Source organism: Typopeltis vanoorti, chromosome 10 (genome assembly GCF_054136105.1).
Source record: "Typopeltis vanoorti isolate ZY-2024b chromosome 10, IOZ_Tvanoo_1.0, whole genome shotgun sequence".
In the NCBI taxonomy this organism is placed as follows: Eukaryota; Metazoa; Arthropoda; class Arachnida; order Uropygi; family Thelyphonidae; genus Typopeltis; species Typopeltis vanoorti.
The window spans coordinates 96,584,591-96,611,126 of record NC_143558.1 but is presented as its reverse complement, the minus strand read 5'-3'; the positions used below and the strand labels follow the sequence as shown (position 1 = coordinate 96,611,126).

The 26,536-nt window shown below is 34.2% G+C and overlaps 1 protein-coding gene across 1 annotated transcript in view; it reads left to right on the top strand.

Moving 5' to 3' along the window:
* The window catches only part of LOC150102612 (regulator of G protein signaling 7-like), a 463,836-nt gene that overhangs the window by 290,960 nt on the left and 146,340 nt on the right, over window positions 1-26,536 (top strand). Inside the window, exons 8-9 of the mRNA XM_090398711.1 lie at window positions 11,670-11,744; window positions 21,979-22,068. Of these exons, the coding sequence (XP_090254837.1) occupies window positions 11,670-11,744; window positions 21,979-22,068 (165 nt within the window). The remainder of the gene's footprint in view (window positions 1-11,669; window positions 11,745-21,978; window positions 22,069-26,536) is intronic.

Sequence of the window (26,536 nt, the reverse complement as noted above, 5' to 3'; positions counted from 1 at the left end):
AGAGGATCACAGCAAAACCATTCCCATCCCATATGTTAAGGATACATGAGAAGAAATATCTAAAGTTCTCTGCAAATATGATTTTCATTCCACTTTCAAGCCTCTCATTCAGCTAATTCAGCAAGCCAGGATTGACAGACCATGCTCTGGATACTCCCTCATGTGGGATCAGATGGAAGATAGCATCTATATTACATAGAATCATTATAGTTCTGAGAGACTATTCTTAAAACCAGCATCGGCTATGAAACACTCTCTCAACCTCAACAAGTATGGTTGTATTAATTTAAAAGATCTGGGAGACTATGATATTAAGACCTAATAGCTGGACTTCTCTAAATTAACTTTGTAGTTAGCTGACCCATAGAGGACTCCACATAAAAACATTAAGTTTCAATTACAATTTAAATTGATGCCACAATTGCTTATTTTAGTAAAATGTGTGCCTATTAAAATTATCATTGGGCTTCAATAATGCTGGGTAGAAAACCAGCAAAATATTAGTGTTTTAATTTTCCCAGAAATAATACCTATTAGTGTTTTAATATATTTTTGACTCTCGGTGGACACCTAAGCTTTTCTTTATGTATCCTCTTGTAACAACATTAAATCAGAGCTTCTTGAAATTACTCTTCTTAGTTGAGCATAATCTACAAACAATTGAATATTCCCTCTGAAGCCTTGAACTGTATTAATATACAGATTCAACAACAGTGGTCCCAGAACAGAGCCCTGTGGAACCCTGCTTGTCCCCTTTCCCTTTCAAGACACTGCAACCCATTACAGATTTCACTGGCTTATCAGCCAACCATCTGTGTAACCAGGTTACCAGTTGGCTGTCTATTCTCAACCTACTCAGTTTCAACAGCAGTTCTTCATATGCTATTCTTCCAAATGTCTTTGCAAAATCTAGAAAAGTTACTGCAAAACATCTCTTCTGTCCAGTGCACCTGTCACTGTATTATAAAATGTAGCCAGGTTACTGAAATAAGAGCTTCCCTTAACAAATCCATGCTACTCTCTAGAAAGTATTTATTTCATTAAACCAATCTAACACCACCATCACTCCTGAATATGGTGGTGAAAGAGATGTATAGTTGTTCTCTTGTACATTTTCAGAATGCATAAGCATATATCCAATTTAATCCTTTTGATATATTCATATTGAGATATTGTAACATCCAAAACACCTCCAGTGCATCTATTGTTATTCTCTTATTGGTTCTAGAGGTATAAATCAGTCAGTGCATTATCTATACTTTGATGATCAAACCTTCCAAAGTGATCACTCAGTAATTCAGTACTTTCTTATGCTTCTGAACTTGTTGTCATTTATTCATTAGTTATCCTTCTATAACATTCTTTCTTCCTTTTACTTGTCACATGGCAAAAGAAGTCTTTAGGATTCCTTTATCCTTTACAGTTAATTTTCTTTCATCTAATTTTGTAATGACATTCAAGTTATCCTTATAATCATTGTGCCCTCTACTTATTGCACTGTGAAGCCCTTTGTGATTTCCACTGGCATACTCAACTAATTTTGTCTCATAATCTGATTACGTCTTTGTTGTTGTAAGCCTGCTGATTGTCTCTCTTCATATTCCCTTAATGTTTTATATGGTATATGATAATTTAAAGAATTGCACATGAAATTTTTTTTTGGTTTGCTATATATATGAGGATGGTCTGAAAAGTTCTCGGCCTCGACCATAGATGGCAACACTATCGGCAAGAGATTTTTTTTCTAAGTCGGTACATCTGTCATAAGCATCCATGTGAAATTGCAAGTGATTTTATCAAGTAGTTTGTTTTCTACAGCTTTCAGAAGCAAAATTGTTGTCTGTATCCCTTGAAATCAGGGCCGGTTTTATCATTAGGCGAACCTAGGCAATCGCCTATGGGCACCAAGACTTCGGGGCTCAGATTTTGCTACATATAAAACTATATAAAACTAACAGGGACTCCTGTATTCCATAAAATTCATATATGTAAGCATACCATTTCTTTACTGGACTTGTATACACGTCCAGCAAACCTGGATAATATTCTGTCCACTTGCTGAAAGAACATGGATAAGAAGTGTAATTTGACAGTCATGTCCATTAGAAGGGGCAATAATCCTTCTTGCTGAAAAGAACACTTAACTAGATTACTTGGCATATGTAGTAGCTATGTTCAGTTGCCTACAGCAAGAAACGCAGTTGCTTGCCGTTTATTCGGTAACCAGAATCTAAGTTATATCAGACTAAATACCTATGAGTTATATTCATTTTGCTGCTTGTTTTTATCGTATAATTATAGTTTTTAATGCCAGCGCAAAATAAGAAATCCTTTCATACTTTCTTCACTTCATATTGTATCACTATGGAAGATCAATGTCACTATCAATTTTTTGGCTAATTATTTTAATCACCAATACATTTTAAAATTCTCCCAGAACTTGATTGAAGATAATTATTTTTGTCAAACAATTATTTTATAAATTCATGAAAATCCGAATCTAAAAATGAATGCAACCTCCATCTGTTGTTAATTAAGTTTTCTTTTTTATTCATAATCTTAGTTCAAAGGTTAGTTCACAGATTGCGTGAAGGTTCGCACTTTTAAATTTTGCTTTATAGAGAATCATATGTAAATCTTGAATCATATCATGTAACGCATAATTTTTATAAACGTAATCTGTAGGTTTTTGCATTTCAACTTTCTTGGTTTCCCCCAATCACACACCCTACAAATCGAAATAAACAGCAGTTTTGAAGTAGCGATATTTTCCCTACACTTTATCCTTCAAAACATGTGTAGGTGCATGTGTCAAAATGAAATTTTATTTCCAAAATTTTCATAACAGAATTAATTCGCCTTTAATGGCTCACTCCCCCCCCTAAAAAAATTATCACCCCCCTCCACACACACACACACGAAAAAAATACTGCTAGATAACATATGTGTACTTTCTTTTTGTTTGAATTCGTTATTTTTCCAAAGTAATTGTACTGTTGCAGTTTTAAGCAAAAGACAAAGGTGAAGAATCTCTGATAAAATACCATTGGATATAAATTTTTTTATATTAAAAAGACTCACAATTGGAAACCCTGAGTAATGTTTAACATCATTTGTTGTTCATTCAAAAAAAACGTTCCTAAAATTGAAATGTGTGACCCATGTAATTTTATTTTCAAGGAAAGAAAGCAAAATGTCATATTTATTTCAATAAATGTTATTTATAAAATATAAATATTTGACATAATATTTCCAATGCAAACAGACGTTTTGATTATTTATTTTCGCACATGTGAAATTCGTTTTTATTTGGGAAGAGACACAATAAATAAATTGTGCAGCAAAAAAGGGTCAAATATCGTAAGACAGTAAAGAAATTTGAAGTAATACAGTGCACATAAAGACAATAATCTGTTAACGGAGGTGGGGGGTAATTGCATTTTAACAGATAGAATGCTGATGAAGTTTCATCAGCATTCTACATTTTTATTAGGTCAAAGGGATTTTGAGTATATTTGCGAACAGATATATTCAACATAACTTAGCCAATTTTGTTGTAAAAAGTGCCGCATTTGCAGAAATATTAAGGGCATAATAAAATAGCAAAATTTAATGCTTCAGAATAATTTGATAATTTTGATAATACTAAAACAAGATGAGACACATCTGTAGAAATCTATTATTATTATTAGAGTCCTTTTAATTATGAACTCTATAAATATATATTTAATAAATTGGTTGTATTTTTGTGTTTTTAATTAAATAAACTAGTTTCATTTTGTCACAGATGGTTTTCGCTTCTGAACTACCTGGTCTATTGTTCTTATCAGTATTACTAAATTCTAATCTCCTTTTCTGGAAATTTACTCTTAGTAAATGTTTGACTTGTGTTGACTAACCATTGAGTGACTCAGCAGTTTAATCCAGAGATTAAATATATGGTCAGTTTAATCCATAACATTCTTAAGAATATTTTACCCTGTGATTTCCCAGTTAAGAAAGAACAGATAGCTGAGTATTGAACTTGCGATCATTTTGAAATACGTTCCTGAGAAAACAGAGGTTTTTTTGTGTGCTGCTGCTGCTATTTATATTAATTAGTTGGGTAAGAGCAGTTTCTATATCACATAAACAGAGCATTTGATTTTCAAGTTTATTATTATTTATAAATTAAATGATTTTTCAGTTCATATTTTTTTCCATCAAGATTCTAGTTATTTTAGGATAAAATGTCGAGTAAAAAGTGGATGTCAGTGAGCCTAACAAGTTATCGTTACTATTCATTGTCTGTTCGTTTTAACTAAATCTGGAATTATTATGCTTATGACTGCAACTTAAAAAGAATCAAATCTGGAGTTATATATATATGCTTTTTATGTGAATCCCATGCTTCCAGTAAGTAAGGTGGTCATTAGGCAACAAAATTTACCTTTCACCTAAAGTTGTGTGGTTGGAAAGCAGATACATTAACCATTCTGTCAACCAGAGAGGCATACTATGCATGTTACTGCAAACTGAAATGTTTTATATTTATATTTATGTTGTAATTCCATAAATATAATGATTTTTGCTACAATTTTTTTTTTTAGTGAGAATATCTGAACTTTAGAGTTGATGAAGTTCCTATTTTTACCTTGATTAGCAAGCTTAATTGGATTGCATTTAAATTCTTTTCTTTTCTTTTTTTAAAAAAAAAAACTTTTATCCTTATACTAAATTATTACCATACCTTTTAATATTTTTTCGGTATTCAGAATTTTTGTATTAACTATGATGCTTGTCAAACAAAATCGATGTTCTCAAAATGAACAATCAACACTGCAATTGAAATCTTTTGCAGAAAGATTTTGGATACATTTGGATATAAACATAGATATAAAGAAATTAAAGAGGCATTACTTGTACTATCCATTTCTCCTCATGAAAAACCTATTTCTAAATTAGAGAGCTCATCATTAGCTGAACATTTTGAGAAACCAGAAACAGCAATTTTATCAGTTGTGTGGGACAAAAGTTTACAACAAATAGATGCTACTAGTAAATCTCTACAAGATCCCGATATGGATTTGTTTTTAGCTAATAATTTGTTACAGTCTTTAGTTGGTTTTATTTTAGATATAAGAAATAGTTTTGCTGCTGTAAATGAAGAAGCGAATTTATTATCAGATAAGACAAAATTTAAAGATGAAAAGGAAAGAGTTAGGAAAAAAAAAATAAAAAAATAAGTTACGAAGTTTCACAATCTAACAATGAGATTATGTTACATGGGAAAAAAATTTCGCAGTGAACACTTTTAATGTCATTTGCGATAAGCTAATTTTGGAAATTAATGAAAAAACAAAAAGCTATTTCAGCAGTTAGATATGTTTGGCTTTTTTTTTTTTTTTTTTTGAAGAAAGATATAGATCAAGACAAGTACAAGACTACTATTAATAAAATTTTACAAACTTATGGGACTGATGTTCATCCAGAAAAATTTACTGATGAAGTTAAGCAATTTTTAATAATGATGAAGGAAGAAAATTCTTCAATTAAAAATATCTACAAATTTATAAACGATGGGTTAAGGTCTACTTTTCCGAACGTAGAAACAATTTTAAAAATATTTTTGATGATGCCTATTTCAAATGCAAGTGCTGAATGTTCATGTTCAGCGTTGAAACGAATAAAAAATTCTTTAAGAAGCAACTTGCACGAAAATAAAACAAGTGACCTGTCATTATTATGCATTGATTCAGATGTAATAGACTTGAATGCAAATATGTATACCAATGTTGTATTGTGTTATTAAAATTAGTTATTATGGAAATGTTGACTTTTATTTTCAATAAACTAAAAAAGTGCTAATTATTGAGGCCTCATAATGATGTTGCACCTCAGGCCTCCAAAAGTATAAATGCGGCAATGGACACTGCCTGTTTGTAATGCTAGCGATGAACGTTCGTTTTCTGTACTTAAACGCGTTAAAAATATTTACACAATTCGCTAAGTCAGATGCATTTGAGAAATTTGTCAATTATGTTCATAGAAAATGATACTGTTGAATTATTAGATTATAAATGTATGATAGATAAGTTATATAGTTATAAGGTATATATAATTGATAAATATACTTCATTAAGTAAATGTATAAAAATTTATTTGTGAATTACTGAATAGTTTAAAGTCCATGTTTTTTATAATTAAGTTTATTTTTATTTATAAATATTTCAGTTACTGGATTTTGAAAATGGATAAAAAGAAATCGGGTTTTCAATATCGTAAACGTAAAGCGGAAAAAGAAGAAAGATTAAAAAAACAAGAAGGTACATTTTTAAAATATATTTGCCGAGAAGATCGTAATCACATACAAGAAGAAAATCTTCAAGATTATTCGTTGGATAATTCATTTATAGTTTCGATTAATGAATTGGAGAATTCTACAGATACCAAAAATTGGATTAAAACATCAAAGGAGAAATCTACAGATCATATGAGTATTGTTGATTCTGAAGCTGGTTGTTCTACAGATCCAGTCATAAAAGGATTTGATTTTACAAATTTAAATTATAATGATCCAGCAACTTGGTGTCCTGTAAAATTTTCCAATATCAATCAATTACGTCAACTATTAGTTGAACATGGACCCAAACAGATTCATAATTTTGATTTTTCAAAAGCTAAAAATAATAGAAGATTTTCAATGACTCATTGTACTCGAAGACTATTTAACGGCGAGACAATGCAGCATCTGTGGTTATTGTACTCAATATCCACAGATACTGCATTTTGCTTTTGCTGTTTATTATTTGATCAATGGCAGATTAATCTTGCTGATTCTGGATTGAGGGACTGGAAAAATGCTTCTATTTTAGCTGCACATAAAAAAAGTCAGACACGTTGAAAATTACCATAAGTGGAAAGAATTAGAAATTTGAATAAAAGAAAAGAAAACCATTGATGAAGAGAATTTGCTAGTTATTAGAAATGAGGAGAAACATTGGGTGCAAGTATTACAACGACTCTTTGCTTTAGTTCAGATGTTAGCTATTCAAAATTTTTCATTTCGAGGAACAAATGAGACATTGTTTTCGCATGGAAACAGGCATTTTTTGAAATTGGTCAAATTTCTAGCCAAGTTTGATCCAATAATGAATGAACGTCTTTGAAGAATAAAAGATAATGATACATGTGTGCATTGTCTTGGAAAAGATATTCAAAATGAAATAATAAACATCTTCGCCAATGCGATAAAAAAGAAAATTTTGGAATCTGTTGTTGTCGCAAAATATTATTCCATAATTATTGACTGTACGTCTGACATTGGTCACACGGAACAAATGAGCATAGTACTTCGATTCGTAGACACTAGTAATAGCACGGTTTCTATAAAAGAACACTTTTTGGGATTTATAGAAATAAAAATACCACTGGAGAATTTTTATCAAATGAAATACTAGGAACTCTAGACAAATTTTCATTACCAATACAAGATTTATGAGCAAGGATACGATAATGCCAATAATATGAAAGGTGATGTAAAAGGTGCGCAGCGACGAATTTCAAATCTTAACCCAAGAGCAATGTATGTACCCTGTAGTTCACATTCATTAAATTTAGTAGTGAATTGCACTGCTAATACTTTAGATGACGTAGTACATCGTCTATATGTATTTTTTTTCTGGTTTGACTCATCGATGGGAATACCTCAAAAGACACATAAGTAATATTACACTCAGACCAGTCTGTGATACACGATGGGAGAGTCGAATTGACTCATTAAAGCTCCTAAGATATAATTTGTCCGAAGTTTGCGAAGCACTGCAAGAAATATCTCAAGATGATAGTTTATGTGGATTAAGTAGAAATATCATGAAATTACATGCAAGTAGTCTTCTTAAAACTAAGGAAGTTCAAATTTATCGCATCCTTAGTAATGTGGTAGAATATACTTTTTGAAATAAACTTTACAAGTAAACAACTTCAGAATACAAGCCTTGATATAAATGGTGCCATAAATTGTATTAATGATACAAAGAATTTCTTAATGAATGAATGAGAATGAATTTGAAAAGATGTTAACAGATGTGGAAAAAATCGCTTAGGTTTTAGGTGTAATGCCTAATTTTGAACAAGAAAGAGTTAGACTTAGAAAAAAAAAGAAACAATTTGTGTATGAAGCAGAGGATGAATTCATAACAGATTTTAAACAAAAATTTAAGGTAGATTTTTATTTTTCAATTATTGATACCGCAATTGCATCTGTTGATAAAAATTCAAGCATGTCTACAATTAACGAAAAGTTTGGTTTTCTTTTAAATATATATGAATTTCAAAAAATTACTTCAGCAGAACTGCTTAAAAAATGTTTGATATTGGAAAATTATTTAACACATGATAATCTAGAGATATTGATGGAACAGATTTATGTGGGGAATTACAAATAATAGCAAGGTGAATTCCAGAAAATACTTTCTCATTAGATGTCCTGTCATACATATGCAAAAATATTTTAGAAAATAGTGTTCCAAATGTGTTTATTGCTCTGAAAATTTTTTTGACATTGCCAGTATCGGTAGAAGGTTCAGAAAGGAGTTTCTCACAATTAAAACTTACAAAAACTTACACTCGCTCTACAATGGCTCAGGAACGACTCACTGGTCTAGCAATAATATCTATAGAGCATGAAATTGCATCTACAATCAACATAGATGAATTAATTCAAAACTTTGCCAAAGCAGAAGCCCAAAAGATTAATTTTTCATAATTTTTGTATTCAAGATTAATTTTCTTGCTATACAGATATTAAAAGTAATAATATATGTATACAAATGTATTGGATTTGATTAATAAATTTTATTAATATTTTTATATTAATACGTTTACATATAAAAGTTTATAAACTTTTATATATAAATGTTCTTAATGATATTATTTTTATAAATATCCACATGTGTAGGGAGTATGTGTGCTTGTGTGAGTATGACAAAATATATATACAGCAATCCCTCAATTAGTGTGCCTAACACATTCTTTAAAACAGGTGCATTAATCAAAAATGCACTAATCGAATATAATAACCTATGGGAAAAAAAGTATAATTCGTTTCTCAAATTTCTTTTTTGAAACTTAATTTTTTTATAAAAGAATGAAGGTATGTCTTAGGGTCTAGTTAAAGGAAAATCATGAAGCTGGAAGACAATAAAACATATTCAGAATATAAATTTTATTATTCTACTTCTTAACAAAGAATTGAGTTAAATTTTGTACGAAAAATATTATATGCCACCATTTGTTGTAATCGGCTTACAGGCAATTTTTATGATCAGCCATAAACAGCGGTATTCTCTTTCCTGATTGTTGAAAGATTTCGATGTTTGAAAATTAACGATAATTCATGAATATTTCCATGTTTAAAAATATGCCACTTGGTCACTGACATTTGCTACACAGATGTCATTTCTTTTAGTTTTGAGAACAGAGGACGCCGCCGATTGTTACAATCCACTAGCAGGCAATTTTTATGACTGATCATAAACAGTGGTATTCCCTTTCCCAAATGTTGAAAGGTTTCGATGTGTAAAAATTAACGATACACAAATATTAGGTGTTTTGGGTCTGAGCTTTTCGACATATTCTTTAATATTATTCTCCTCAGAATATTTCCACTATAAAATATTTATTCATAAAAAATGACTCGAAAACTAAAATGACAAATTCCAGGAACTTCTTGCACAACACAGTTTGGGAAACCCTGGTATACATAGTGTACATGGAAGTAGTGTAGTATGCCATTAAAAATAACTTTATAAAATGTTTTAAATCGGTAACTAAATTATTTCATTCCGGTGAGTGATTTTTTTAAATAGTTAGCCATAAAAATGTATAGATAGAAAATTTTTAAAATCTGTAACATTTATTTTTAAGATGTATATAGGCGCACTAATCAAATTTGGGTATCAAAAAAATGATGCACTAATTACTGCATAGAGACAATGCATAGAGACATAAATTTTCCTTGCCTAGGGGGGCGCCAGATACTCTCGCACCAGCCCTGCTTGAAATGGATAAAATTGAGTATCGTGTGGTTATAAAATTCATTGTAAAAGAAGGTTTAATGGCAAAAGAAATTTATTTGAAGTTCATAAAGTTTATGGGCGCTCTTCTCCTTCGTTTTCCACAATTAAGAAATGGGCTGCCCAGTTTAAACGTTACCATACCAGCCTTGAAGATGATCCACGTGAAGGATGTCCAAAAAGTGTAACAACACAGAAATCATTGATGAAGTGCACGATATGGTATTGGATGACCGGCGAGTCCAAGTGCGTGAAATTGCTGAGACTATAGGCATTTCAAAAGAACATGTGGGATATATTTTGCATGAAGAATTGCAAATGAAAAAGCTTTGCGCAAGATGGGTGCTGCGCTTGCTCACAGCAGATCAAAACCCACTTGCATGAAAATCTCTGAACAGTGCTTGGAGCATTTTAAAAAGAATAAAACCGACTTTGTGCATCAATTTATTACTATGGATGAGACTTGGATTCATCATCACACACCAGAATCCAAACAGCAGTCAAAACAGTGGACAGAAGCCGGTTGTTCAGCACCAAAGAAGACAAAGTTGGTTCCATCAGTAGGAAAGGTCATGGCATCGGTGTTTCGGGATGCTAAAGGCATTTTGTTTATTAATTATCTTGAAAAGGGTAAAGCAATAACCGGGGAATATTATTCCAATATTTTAACCAGACTAGACGAAAAAATTTGTGAGAAAAGACCCGGTTTGCAGAAGAAAAAAAATCATCTTTCATCAGGACAATGCACCTGTCCACAAAGGTTTTTGGCAATGGGAAAATTAAATTAAAAGATTGGCACTATGAATTGTTGGAACATCCACCCTATTTCTCAGATTTGGTTCCCTCTGACTTCTATCTCTTCCCAAAACTAAAACGCTTCCTCGCTGGTCAGCATTTTTCTTTGAATCAAGAGGTGATTGCAGCTGTAGAGGGGTATTTTGCAGATCTTACTGAGAACCATTACATGGACAGAATAGTGGTGCTGGAGCATCACTGAAATAAATGTATTAGTGTTAAGGGAGATTATGTTGAAAAATAAAAATAATTTTGAAATTATAAATTCGTTTTTTCATTGTGAGGCCAAGAACTTTTCAGACCACCCTCATACAAGTGAATAAGATATTTGAACTCTTATAATAACAGTTCTCTACTTCTAGCTATTATATTAATGATTATAATTGCGTATATAATATAATAATGGGTTGCGCAAAATCCTTTAGGATCCTGATGGGGTGTTTTGTGTTCTTTGGTCGATTGGTAGAGCCTCTGCTACTAATGGCTCACAAAAAGTTAAGCTAGTTTGAGTGCGGTTAGTAGTTGGAAGGAGTCTTTCGTTCGATGCTGTTGGCACACTCTCCCTCGATGTGTCTTTGGACTCCCTGGAGGTGTCACATCATCATAATAATAAGAATCAATATTTGTGAGCTTAAGAACACTAATTATGAAATTTTTAGCTAGTAGGTAGGTAGATAACAAAAATGTTTGTGTATGAATGAATAAATGAACTAAGTGTTTGTAGTATGGATGTTTTTTGTATTAACAAAAATGCTATCACAGTTGGTTAATTTATATCAACTGTTATTTCAACCATTTCAAAATTTCTTTCCTCTGTAGCCTGGGTGTGTTAATACTACTGAAATGGATATTAAGAAGGCCTGCAGAATGAACAAACCTATTAAAAGTGCCAAGGTAAGATCATTTTAGCAGGAATATAAATGACTATAAACATGATAAATGTAACTAAAAAATTATCATTTTTTAGTTCAATTACCATCTGATTATTAATGGTTAACATACCGTATATGTCAGCGTATAAGAACGACTCTCAAATACTGCAGAAAACCCCTCAAAATACGGCGAGTATAAACAGGGAAGCTTAATTTCTTGGATGAACATTTAGGTAGTTACAATACATTGTTATATAAGAAAATAGGCAGTGTTTATAAACAAATCAGATTAATTTTTTGTTACATAAATTTATTTAAAATATTACAATAGATGTAAGTCTTAAAAAACAAATAATAATTATTAACCTCAATTTTCATGTTAATTTTCTTCATCATCTGTTGAAAATAGTTCTTCAGATTCATTGTTTAATGATTGTCATATGGATCCCAGTTCGAATCTGGTGAATTGATTTCGTTTTCATCGTCATAGTGTCCCACAACAGATCATCTTCCATACCATCCATAAGATTAGAGATACCACACTTTTTAAATGATTTTATTACAGTCTCTACTTTTACTTTATTCCATGCTTTGATCACAAAATTGCACAACATATCAAGTGATGCAGCATGCATAGATCCATCGTTTGTAAATGATTTTTCACCAGTCAACATCCAATTATTCCACTCTTCTTGCATGTGATCTTTAAATGGTTTGTTCAAGCAGACGTTTAGTGGTTGCAACATGGAATTAAACCACCTGGTATAACAGTAATTTTTGTGTTAATTTTTTCTATTCTTTTAGAAGACTTTTAATATTCTCAGTTAAAAGACTATGAAACATATCCCATACTAATAAACTTTGTTTCTTCATTATGTTGCCTGGTCGCATGTTCCACACATTATTTATCCATAATTTCATACCATTTTCGTCCATCCATCTTTTTTGTGAAAATGTACAAAAACACCTGAAGGGTTTTTGTACATTTGTAAATTGGGGGGGTCGTCTTACACAACTGACATAAGCTTAAAACCTAAAATTAGCCTAAACTTTAGGCCTCATCTGCAACAGACCAAGGAGCACAGAGGGTGGGGACCAGGAGATGTTGAGACAGTTGAGCGTGGCAAGTGCAAGAAGAATGATTGTTATGGGAGATTTTAACTACAGCAGTATAAATTGGAGAGAGGAAGATGCATGATAGGGAATGGAATTTCTAGAGTTCTTGAGGGACAAATGTCTTAGGCAACATGTAACAGAGGGGACAAGAGGTTCAAGAGTTTTGGATTTGGTTATAGCATCAGAAGAATTGATAATAACTGAGATGACATCTCTCCCACCAGTTGGAGAGAGTGACCATATGGTTTTGACTTCGAAAATGTATAGACATGCAGGAGTATCAAAGAGACGGGAACGTATGTGGAATTTTAAAGCAGGTGATTATAATAGTTTTAGACGTCAACTTGGAGAAGTTTCGTGGAGGGAGGAATTGGAAGGCTGGGGATATCATTAGTGCTTGGGAAATTGTGAAGGAATATTTGTTAGCAGCAATAGTAAGCTGTATTCTGCGAGTGAAGAGGACACAATTTGGAGTAAAGTGGATGATAAACAATATTAAACAGAACTGCATGCGAAAAAGAGGCTATGGAAGAGATATAAGGAGACAGGTGAAGAGAAGATGCATGAAGAATATAAGACACAGGCCAGGAGAGTGACTAGTATGGTAAGGAAGGTGAAACTGGAATATGAGAAAAGATTGGCCCTTAGATCCAAGGAAAATCCTAGGGAATTTTTTAGCTATGTGGCCAGTAGGAAGAGAAATGACTGTGGAAGAATGACATTGTTGGATAAAAATGGGAATAGAGTGACTGATGCAGAGGACATAGTGGAATTGTTCAATGAACACTTTATTGGAGTATTTCATCCTGGAGGAGTCAATTTGAATACTAGAGGGATAGGGCAGGTTCGAAGTTTAGAGGTGCAGGAGGAGAGTGTGTTCCTCTGGATGTCAGTAAAGCTGTGGGACTGGATAGTATTTCACCACAAGTTTTGAGAGAATGTGCTCGGGAACTGACAGGCCTTTGACCTGGCTTTTCAGTGAAAGTTTGGCTGCGGGAAAGGTAGCCATTGAATGGAAAGAAGGTAAGATAGTGCCATTGCATAAGGGCGGTAGCAAACCGGAAGTGTCTGATTATAGGCCAGTTTGTGTATCATCAGTATTTAGTAAAATCTTGGAGAAAGTAGCGAGGAACCTTATACAGCATTGGGTAGATGAGGGTAATGTTATCTGTGAGAGTCAATATGGATTTGTGAAGGGGTGCTCTTGTTTTAGCAATATGCTAGCCTTTTATAATAAAGTTATAAGAGCATTAGATGAGGGAAAAGCATATACTGCCATTTTCCTAGACCTAGACTTAGGAAAGGCATTTGACAGGGTGCCACATGATAAGCTGATATTCAAGCACATGGGTCTGGATGTCAGATTGGTCAACTGGATTCAGGATTTGCTGTTCGATAGGTATCAGAGAGTTGTGTATGGTGGAGCAGTATCAAAGAGGCAGAAGGTTACTAGTGGGGTTTCACAGGGCTCAGTACTGGGACCTATGTTGTTTACCTTTATATCAATGACATTGTCTGTGGATTGCAAGGGGATATTCAGTTGTTTGCAGATGATGAAAAGCTGGGAAGGGTTATTAGTAATAGTGCAGATGTGGTAACCCTGCAAGAGGATTTGAATAAGCTAGATAGATGGGCAAATGAATGGGGGGTATCAGTTTAATGCAGCGAAATCTAAGGTCTTGAAGTTTGGGACATATCGATGGGACACTGCATACTCTGTGGGAGGAATTAAACTGGAGGAAGTAGGGGAGACAAGATATCTTGGGTTGATGATTGATAGAAACTTGAAATTTAGGGAATATATTGCAATGGTAGTGAACGTAACACAGAGGATTGCTGCAATAATGAGAAGGACACTGACCTGCAGAGATAAAAGGGTTATTATTCTGTTGTATAAGACTCTGATCAGACCACACTTATACTATTGTTCTCAGATCTGGTCCCCAGGATTTGAAGGAGATAAATTAACTGTGGAAAGGGTACAGAGGCAGATAACAAAGATGGTTTCAGGACTGTACAATGGTAGTTATGAGGATTGGCTGAGGAAGTGTGGACTGCAGAGTTTGGTGGATATTTGGTGGAAGAAGGAGAGGTGATATGATTGAGACTTTTAAACTGTTGAGAGGTGGTTACAGGGTTGATACTGGGGAGTTCTTTCACTTGGTTGAACAGTGGGAAGGAATTTTGCATGGAGGGTGGTTGAACCATGGAATGCATTGCCTGATGGAGTGGTGGGAGCGAGAACGGTCAATACGTTTAAGGAGTGGTTTGATAGGCTTTGTGTTTCCTAGGAGGGACCTCACTCGATGAGTCTTGATAGACTTGTGTTTCTTAGAAAGGACCTCCCACGATGAGTCTTTTTGACTCCATAGAGGCCTGAATAATAATAATAATGATTATTGCCATGTATAAACTATAAAAAATGATGTACTTTGAGATTCTACAAAATTTTTATTTTTCTCTAAATAATAAGGTATTTTAATAGTTTTATAGTTGTTGTTGTAATGTGTTGATCTGTTTCCCATGACAAAAATCAGTTCTTTCTGCATGTGGTAATGAGCAGGGTATGTTTCCATTTTCATTCAAATAATATATAGTTGGGTTTTTTTTTTATTATTTAGTGCATTACACTACTTTGTTTTGTTGTTTTAAGGATACTTGCGACATAAGACTGAATGATATAATCACGTAATCACAAGAAAGATATTTATTTAACCAAATATTTCGGTCTGGAAATAGCAGACCATCGTCGGTGGTATTACAAGAACAGTTTAAAAAATATACAAGCTAGAATACTAACAATAGATCGTTGAAATTAGAACATGCCGCGTGATGTTATATCACTAAGTATGAAACGAAATATTTTGAAGTAGAAACATGATTGAATTTGCTATTTAAAAAAAAAAAAAAAAAAAAAAAAAAAAAAAAAAAAAAATTAATGAGTAATCTTGATTAGGCTTTCCCAGATTTTTGATATAGATATGCAGTCATTACGATTCAGGTTGGGATGATGGAGCAAGGCCTCCACGCTTTCCTTGAACAAACGTTCGAACCTATAACGGGATCTATGTAAGAGGCGCGTTTTTGACCAAAGGATGCTGTGGTCAGTTTCAATCCCGTGTTGAGCCAAACCAGACTTTTCAGGTTTATTGTGAAGAATGGATGATTGATGTTCTTGGATTCTTTTTTCAAGAGAACGTCCAGTCTGTCCAAAGTAAGAGAGATCACAGTTGCAAGGAATTTGATAAACTCCAGGAAGAGATAAAGTTGAGCGTTTGTCTTTAGGAGAAGGAAATTGAGAAGACAATTTGTTAATAGGAGAATACGTAGCTGTTAAATCATATTTCTTTAAAATTCTTGCGATAGGTTCTGAAATACCGGAGATATAAGGAATAGGTACTCGACGTATTGAATCTTTGTTGTTTTGTGGAGGATTATAAGATGTAAGAAGACGTTGAATACTTTTTTCAGAAAAGCCATTGAGTTTCATGTGTTGCTGGATAGTAGAAAGTTCTTTCTGTAGATAATCAAAAGTAGAACAATTAGTTTTGGCTCTTTTGATGAGACATTTTATAATTCCTGTTTTATGACATGGATGATGGGCTGATTCTTTCAGAATATAACGACCTGTGAATGTTGGTTTCCTGTATACTGTAGTTGTAAGAATATTTGAAGATGATCGGATGAGGAGAACGTCTAAAAAAGATAACTGGTTGTTTTCTTCTAATTCCATAGTAAACTTTATGCGATGATGTAAGGAATTAATACTGTTTAAAAAGGAAGATAAAGTGTTTTTACTGTGAGGCCAAATAGCAAATATGTCATCTATATATCTTACCCAAAAAGATGGTAGAGGGAAACTAGATGTGAAGAGGACTTTTTCTAAATGTTCCAAATAAAAGTTGGCTAAAGCTGGAGAAAGAGGACTTCCCATGGCTGTTCCTTCTACTTGGCTATAAAATTTGTTTTGACATATGAAATAACCAGAATGTATAACGAAATCGAATAGTTTTATAATATCTTGAGGAAAGATGTCAGCAAGTAGTTTTAAAGTTTCCTTAAGAGGTACATTGGTGTATAAAGATTCTATATCAAAACTAACCATAAGATCTGTAGGTTGTAATGAGACATCTTTTAATTTTTCTAAGAAATCTGAGGAGTTTATTAAAAAAGAACTCGAGTTGCCAATGTAAGATTTCAGTAATTTAGCTAGTTTCATACTTAGTGATATAACATCACGCGGTATGTTCTAATTTCAACGATCTATTGTTAGTATTCTAGCTTGTATATTTTTTAAACTGTTCTTGTAATACCACCGACGATGGTCTGCTATTTCCAGACCGAAATATTTGGTTAAATAAATATCTTTCTTGTGATTACGTGATTATATCATTCACTACTTTGTTTTGCTTTATCTAGTTATTCAGTATGTTTGACCTTTATGTTAACAAAACTTTTTCCTTTTAGGTTTAAAACTATAATTATGCTTTTCTACAATATTATCTGAAATATTTTTATATTAGTGTTATTTCTTAGTCTTTATGGAGTTGTTAGACTCACTAAAGGATGACTTTCTATTGCCTACTGCAATATCAATCATACTTCACCTAGAACTTTTTCAATATCAGTGAACTCATTACTCCCTTCTCTGGCAACACATTCCATGCATCCGCAACTCCCAGCACAACAGATTTGATTCTTACTCTCTTTCTCACAACACTTTCATATAGTTTCCAGGAATAAGCCTTGCTCATATCAGCTCTGCTTCTATCTTCTAACCTCTACAAACTACTCCCTTCACCTATCCCTATATTCAACAGTACTGATGGGCTTAATATTATTCATTAATATTCTCCCCACTTTGTATCACCTACAATGAACTGATTGTTACCTACAAACGATTCATAATTGGTCTAAGAAGAGAGTTCCATTTCCTACCTTTTTTCTGAATCACTTCTCCACAGATAAGGTAGGTCTCACCAGATGTGTGATCTGCAGCAATAATGCACTTCTTTAAAATGTCTCTTAAATCAAAATTTTCATTTGAGAGACATTTTAAAGAAGCAGCTGAAGGAATTACTCATAAGTGAAATCTTAACTTTTACCTGATGGTGAGTTTAGTCAATCTCATATGGAGATGGCAAGATTTTTCTTCCTATTTTGTTTGTTGCCTGATTTGTTGGATGAAAAGGTTATTCATCGATAGCACAACATAGCCAAAGCTAGTAGCTTCTGCAACAAGATCAACTACTATAAGCACCTACTGCATCTTATACTAGTAGGTGCTTACTTACAATTAATTGTTAAAAAAAGAAAAAAAAACAGTACTCAGGATTACAGATATACTTTAGGTACAAAGCACTTATCTTCAGCTAGAAGATTAGCATTAGTCAGAGCTTTAACATCACACAACATAAATTATGAAGCAACACAAAGTTTTAGAAGGTTGGATTTGATGATATCCTCAGAAGATGAAACAGTGATCACGAGGTTCTGATTTGAAAGGTGGACAGGACAAGAAGAGTTTCAGTCAAAAAAACAAATAAAATAAATATATATGTATGTACACACACACACAGGTTTCCAGAAATTAAGGAGAAAAATCAAAGAATCAAAATTGTGATAGCTTCGAGTGGGTGGTGGGAAAAACATATCAAAGTCAGGTATATTATTTAAAAGGTGATACTGTCTGTTAATTGCATACAAATGAGTTTCACTGTCAGCAGCATGTGCAAATGACCACAGTAATAAAAGCAGCCATTTTGCAGTTGTTTCCTATTTCATGTCTAGAGTGAGAACAAGACATTTCGTGAGAGTAAAATTCTTGGGTATGACTGCAAAACATCATTTAACTGATGAATTCAGGTGGCAAGCCATTATATGACTAGAGGCAAACCAGAGTCAGGTGCAATAGCTAGATGGTTGCAAGTAAGTTGTTCTGTGGTTCATAGACTGCAGAACCAATTCCAATAGTCCCAGACAGCATCCCGAAGATAAAATGAAGGAAGGCTATAACCCCAGTAGGTGACCGATATCTCGGATTATCTGCTTGATGAAACAAAAGTGCTGTCCCCAAATCAGCTGTGATCTGATCTTCCATTAGCTACAGGAACATTGGTTTCTGCTCTGTGCAGAAGGCTTCACATAGATGGTCTGCATTCTAGGTGACTGGTAGTTTGCATGCCCCCAATCCCCACACCACACCACACCACACCACAGGAGAAAATACTTCGAACGGAACAGGCTCCATATCAACTAGACTCAAGATCATTGGGGATTGGTATTATTTTCAGAGAAGTCTCGATTTGCTCTACAAAGCAAAACCAGATGTATATTAACAATGATTAATTCAGTTCATAGGGCATTCCATAGCACCTGCATTTTATTTTAATTTTTTTCATGTTCTTTTTAGCATGCTCAGCTTCAACAATAATTACAAAAATATTTACTGAACAGATTAACCCTGCTGTGAGCTTAACAAGCAGTTCAGTGTTTTGTTGGCTACAGTTAATTATCTTCATCAGAACTTCAGTCAGACTAATCATGAGAGATCATTATCAAACACATCGATCATCAAACTGCACCTTAAGCTTGTTTACTGTTACTGCACTTACTATTATTATTATTATTATTATTATTATGGGTTACTCCAAGGAGTCCTTAGACTCATCGAGGGAAGCACTAAACATCATATCAAGAACTATCCAACATTTGTGCAATATGTATCATACTTTGCTGTGAACTCATTCCAGTCATGGCACCCGCAACAGACTCTGGCAACCTATTCCACTTATTCAGTACTCTACTCTCCAAGCAAAAACCTAGTTCTAATACCATTGCCAACTACACTCTTATTGAGTTTCCATGGATGACCCCTAGTTCTCCCACCACCACTAGACCTGTTCTGAAAAATTTCCTTGGAATTAATCTTGTAAAAACCAGATTTGTATGTCTCAATCATATCACCCCTTTTCTGCCTATCAACCAGTTTCTGTAACCCACAAAGCTTCAACCTGTTCTTGTAAGGTTCATTCCATAGACCTGCTACCATCTTGGTCACTCACCTCTGGATCCTCTCCAGCTCCTCCTCCTCATCACCAAGAAACCCTGGCACCCAGATCTGCATGCAGTAGTCAAAATGGGTCTTATCAAGGCTTGATAAAAAGGAGCAATAAACTGCTTGTCTCTGCTCATCAAAGTAACCAAGTAATCTGATGAGTTGCTTTAGCCACTTTTGCTACATGCCCTCTAAACTTTATCTCTCTATCCACTAACACTTCCGAGTCTCTGGCTTTATCAATTTCCTGGAGTACTCTTCTACCAATGTGATATACAGCTGGTAATGTTTTCACCCCAAAATGCATAACCTTACACACTGCCACATTAAACTGACATCCATTCCCCTTTACCCGGTCTGCCAATCTATCCAAATCCTGCAAAATTTTGACATCATCTGTGTTAACTATTGCTCTACCCAACTTTGCATTATTGGCAAATAACAGTTCCTCTCAGATCCTTTCCTATATCGTTAATATACAAATTAAAGAGTAGTGGTCCAAGAACAGAACCCTGCAGCATGCCACTAGCCAGAGGCCTTCATTTGCATTCTACTCTTGAATAAACTACTGTCTAAAATAACCTCCAACAACAAAGGATAGCTACTCAGTACTTTTCACCCATAGTCATCCCCTATGTTGGTTCAGTCTCCACTAAAATAACTAGAATTTTGTAGCCTTACAACATCAGAGTTGTGTTTAAACCGACTACAACCATTAGACAATTTTTAAGATCCCCTAAAGACAGCGTTCCATTTTTCAAATATGCAGGTGTTTATAGAATGCCATGCACTTGTGGACTTTCCTACATAGGCCAAACTTCAGGAAGCCTGGAAATTAGACAGAAGGAACACGTTGGAGATGTAAATCACACCAGAACGGATACCTCAGGTTTGGCGCATCACTTCTCAACTTCTAACCACGCAATAGATTGGGAAAACAGCTCAATGCCATATATAGAGGACGATTACAGATGCCGAATATTCAAAGAAGCAGCAGTGGTCCTACGAACAGGAAATAACCTGAACAGAAATCAAGGAGCAGTATTGAAAGATACATGGAAAAATCTGATTAATTCATTTAGCAGAACTACAGTACGCTAAAAACTATATAACGCGTATTCACAATAATGACTGAAGCATCTCGCTTCATGCACACATTGTCACACGAGCTGTCAAATTTCGTTGCCTAACCGTTAGAAATGGTCTGTATTCTTTCGTTTTTTTACATTTATTATTTTTTCATCTTTTTTAGTCTTGACAAAGCTAGACAGTATGCTAGCGAAACTAGTCGACGTTCTTGCACATATGTGTATTAAACTGATGGTCTTATAATCAGAAAAAGTTTCTGTGTTTATTACAGTATATAAAAACCAAATATGAATAGTCTAAATGGACACACAAACTACTGTCTGATATCTCTCCATTAACCACCCTTCTATCCATCTCACCAACCCTATATCCATCCCCATGTGCTGCAGTTTACTGATTAGAATTGTATGGCCTGTCAAAGGGCTTTGCAAAATCCAGCAGTATCACTGTAAATCCATTACCTTCATCCATCTCAGCTGTCACTGTATTATAAAATGTGAGCAAGTTACTGAGTCATGACCTACCTTTCACAAACCAATATAGTCTAATTCTAACACAATTTTTTAACTGATAATGCTATTTTTTTAAAGCTAAAGAACTTAGCTTTTGGAGCTCTCCAAACACAGTTGTACCACCATATGGTGCCTCTTTGTTGCCAGGCAGTTAATTTTTTTCTCATCTACCTGCTACTTACCTTTTGCTTACATTCTCATGTTTAGTTCTGTATGAAATCTTGTTTCTGTACTAATCTAGTATAAACCTCTTACTAACTTATATGTATTAGCCATATTACTTCTCTCCCCATTATCCACCAATACTTCTTCTCCGGCTATCATTTATCCTATGCATTATTTAAGTAGCTCACTGATAAAAGATCTGCATTCATAAAATGTGTACATGTTGATTTTGTGTCTTTTGTTTGGTACATAATTATTTTTATTTAATTATATATACATAATTATTTACTTATGTACATTTTCCTGTTACTTTTCAGCACTTGCAGTGCTCTGTTCCTGGTGGTAGAATTAGTCCTAGCGTATCAGAAGCAGACTTGAATAATCCTGCTGAATTGCTAAAAGCAGAGGTATGCAATATTCTTCATATCATATTTTCATTTGCCTGTCATTTCAATAAGGTGACAGCTGCATTGGTTTATTTATTTATTTATTTGTATGGAGTTCCCTCCCTTTTTCTCTCCCGTTCCTATTGGGACAAGTTGAGCCCCCGCATGGGGGTTAAGTATTTATGGCTGTAGATCTGTGTGTGTTCATGGGGCCGGTTTGCCTGCTTGTGGGATGAAAAACCCCAGATAAACTGGGGGGAACAACCCTGCTGTCCATGCCCAAGACTGGCTAACTTGGCTATGACTGAGGAAGATCCTTAAGCTTCTCACATCGGCGAAGGGAATCGAGCCTAGGACACTCCTTCCCTAGGCATATGGTTGCGAAGCGCAAAGCCACTAGGCTAACCGCATGGCTGCTGCATTGGTGAGAGAGAGATAGATGCACAGTATTGTACTTACAAATCAAATTAAAAATGCCAAGAAATTATATTCTTTGTTTAATCCTTTATCCAAGTGTAGGCAAACAATGTTTACACATGAAGTATCTTCATGACTGAGCTACTTGTATACAGAGGCTAATGACTTCACATCAGTTGCTTTAGTATCACATAATGCAATGCTTTATGGGAAGGCCCAGGCCAGTTTCGGTCTTTGTTGAGGTCTTATCAGTGTGGGAGCCAGACCCAGAAGAGATACCAAGGTTGAAGCAATGCAGAAGTCATAGATTACTCATATATGAGTAGTCACAAGGCATCACACCTTATTATTAAAATACTCTGGATTAGAGATAGACGTTGAAAGTTTTTTCACTTGGTTATACTATTTGTATATAGGCTAATGACTTTCACATCTGCTGCCCTAGTAGTATAACCAAGTGAAAAACTTTCAACAATGATTACTTGTTCAGCCATATTGTCTTTAGCTTCAGTTAGTCCTATATGTGAATTTTCATCATTCATGATCTCAAGCATGCATTAATTTGAACCATGTGTGAAAGCGTTGTGATTCATATACATCGAGCATACCAATGCATTTTTGGATACTTGACAACATTCCTCCATATTTCAATGGGATCTTTCTTACTGTCAAATAGAGTTCCAGAATTATTGTCTTCTGAGTGCTCATTCAGCTCCATTTACAAATTTTCAGATTCAATAGAGGCATCAATGAGATGTGATTTGATTTGAAAGTTAGATTTAGTGTGAGATCATGTTTCCAAAAACCTTTAGAACTGTTATTGTATTCTTCAGTTAATGAGTGTAAAAAACACTGTACTCATTAATATTATAGGTTATTTGAGTTTTATAGTGCACTGTTCTTCAACTACCTTTGCCAATTCAGGAAAATGTTCAGCCAAAATTACAGGTTCAGAAAGAAGAGTTTTTTTTTATTTTTTTTTTTAAAAAAGTCCTTCTTAAATGCTTGAATATTTTGCCACATTTCATATACCAATTAGTTTAATTAGTTTTGCCTTATAGACAAACATTTGGCTGGTTTTGTTTTGACATTAATACACATAAAAATGCAGCATTTCTGCAGAAATCCTCTTTAGAAAATTCTTAAGTTTATTTTGTTCCAATGCACTGTTTTATCATTTTCACATTGCTATATGACTTGCCTTTTCTCCTAAGTATATATGCTATATTATAAGCTGATGAAAGTTTATTTTTCACTTGGTCAGACTACAATAAATTTAGTTTAATCCTTTATCCAAGTGTGTGCAAACAAAGTTTGCACCTGAAAGTATCTTCAGGGCTGGTGTAAAGTGGTACAACACTGGGCGACTCCTTGCAAAGGTGGAGCAAGCTACCAATACTCCTATCTCAGTATCTCTCATAATGCAAAACACATCTCCTTGCAGATATGTATAATGTTATGCATAAAGGGAAGGGCCACTACCCAGACTAGTTTCGACCTTTATTGAGGTCTCCTCAGTGGGAGCCGGGCCCAAGTGGAGATACCAAAGCAAAAGCATTAGTAAGGTCATCTCCTCCTATAGGAGCTGCCAAACGGTGTGCCACCTTTTTATTAAATTACTCTGGATTTAGAGAAAGATGTTGAAAGTTTATTTTTCACTTGGTCAGACTATAATAAATTTAGTTTAATCCTTTATCCAAGTGTGTGCAAACAAAATTTGTGCCTGAAAGTATCTTCAGGACTGGTGTAAAGTGGTACAACACCAGGCGACTCCTTGCAAAGGTGGAGCAAGCTACCAACACTCCCATCTCAGTATCGCTCATAATGCAAAACACATCTCCTTGCGGATATGTATAATGTTGTGAATTAAGGGAAGGGCCACTACCCAGACTAGTTTCGACCTTTATTGAGGTCTCCTCAGTGGGAGCCAGGCCCAAGTAGAGATACCAAGGCAGAAGCATTAGCAAGGAGTCGCCCGGTGTTGTACCACTTTACACCATTCCTGAAGATACTTTCAGGCGAACTTTGCAAACTTTGTTTGCATACACTTGGATAAAGGATTAAACTAAATTTATTGTAGTCTGACCAAGTGAAAAATAAACTTTCAACATCTTTCTCTAAATCCAGAGTAATTTAATAAAAAGGTGGCACACCGTTTGGCAGCTCCTATAGGAGGAGATGACCTTGCTAATGCTTCTGCCTTGGTATCTCCACTTGGGCCTGGCTCCCACTGAGGAGACCTCAATAAAGGTCGAAACTAGTCTGGGTAGTAGCCCTTCCCTTAATGCATAACATTATACATATCCGCAAGGAGATGTGTTTTGCATTATGAGAGATACTGAGATAGGAATGTTGGTAGCTTGCTCCACCTTTGCAAGGAGTCGCCCGGTGTTGTACCACTTTACACCAGTCCTGAAGATACTTTCAGGTGCAAACTTTGTTTGCACACACTTGGATAAAGGATTAAACTAAATGTATTATTATATTATAAGCTGTTTTGATAATTTAATTATTTTGTCCTATCATCACTTGAAATAATTGTTGTTGTTGGTTTTTTTGAAGCTTTTCATTTATAAGCATAGATTTCCTTGATTCTCCTTTCAGTTGTGAATATTTGTGGTCCTTAATGTATTTTATAATGCTGATGAGCATGGTATCTTTTGACTGTTGAAATTACAGTATCATTTTATCTTTGACTGCAAGCATGTAGTACTGCAGATCCCATTTTTGATCCAACATTAATAGGATTTTATTATAAAGAATATATTGATAGATGACTATATTAGAAGCAGACTAAATATTTATGCTGAATTGCTAAAACCAGTGGTGTGCAATGTTCTTGGTTTCATTTTGGTTTCACGAGCAACCATAGTAGATTAATATTTTATCACAGAAGGAATAAATTTTGAATATTTGTGGTAATATTAATAGGATTTTATTATATAAAGAATATACTGATGGATGATGACTATGGAACATTTAATTAACTATGCATTTAAATAGCTTTGACATGGGGGTTGTGGAGAAGGTGTTATAAATGAAATTAATGAGAATGTGAGATAGAAATTAGTGTGTGTATATAAAAAAAAGCCATAAAAACAAGGGATATGAGAGTGTAATGCACTGTTGATGAATGAGAGAGAGAGAGAGAGAGAGAGAGAGAGAGAAGCATGGGATGATAGTTTACAGCAGGGTTTCTCAAACTGTGTTCCATGGAACACTAGTGTTCTGTGGAAGGTGAATAGGTGTTCGGCGAGAAGTTCTGGAATTTGTCATTTTAGTTATCTAAGTATTTTTCATGAATAAATATTTTATAGTAGAAATATTCTGAGGAGAATAATACTCACAAATATGCCAAAAAGCTCAGACCCAGAACCCATAATAACATCTGTGTATTGTTAATTTTCACACATTGAAACATTTCAACATTTGGGAAAGGGAATAACGCTGTTAATGACGGCTCATAAAAATTGCCTGTAAGTGGATTATAACAATGGTGGCATATCCTCTGTTCTCAAAACTGAAGGAAATGACATCTGCGTAGCAAATGTCAGTGACTAAGCAGCATATTTTTAAACATGGAAATATTCATGAATTATCGTTAATTTTCATACATCGAAATCTTTCAACAATCGGGAAAGAGAATACCGCCGTTTATGACCAATAATAAAAAATTGCCTGCAAGCCGATTACAACAATGGGCGGTGTGTTCTCAAAACTGTCAGTGACCAATCGTTAAGGAAGTATAAAGAATATTTCCACTGAAATTGAAGATCAACATTCTCAGATCTGTATGTGGTCCTCAGATCTAGTAATACTGAATACTTTCTTCGCAAGTTTGTATTGCAGTGTGTAAGTGCTTGTTCTGAAACCGGAGTGCCGTGATTTTTTTAAAAGTAATAGGAATACAGATTTAAATTCTAATATGAATAAGAGACAAGGCACTTTGTTTAATTTTGGTATTAAGAAATCTCTTATTGAAGGTGTTTGTGGTGGAACAAATAGTGAGTCATCCACCTCAAGTCTACAAAGATCTCCAGGATGTACAAAAGGAGGGGGAACTACCAGCACA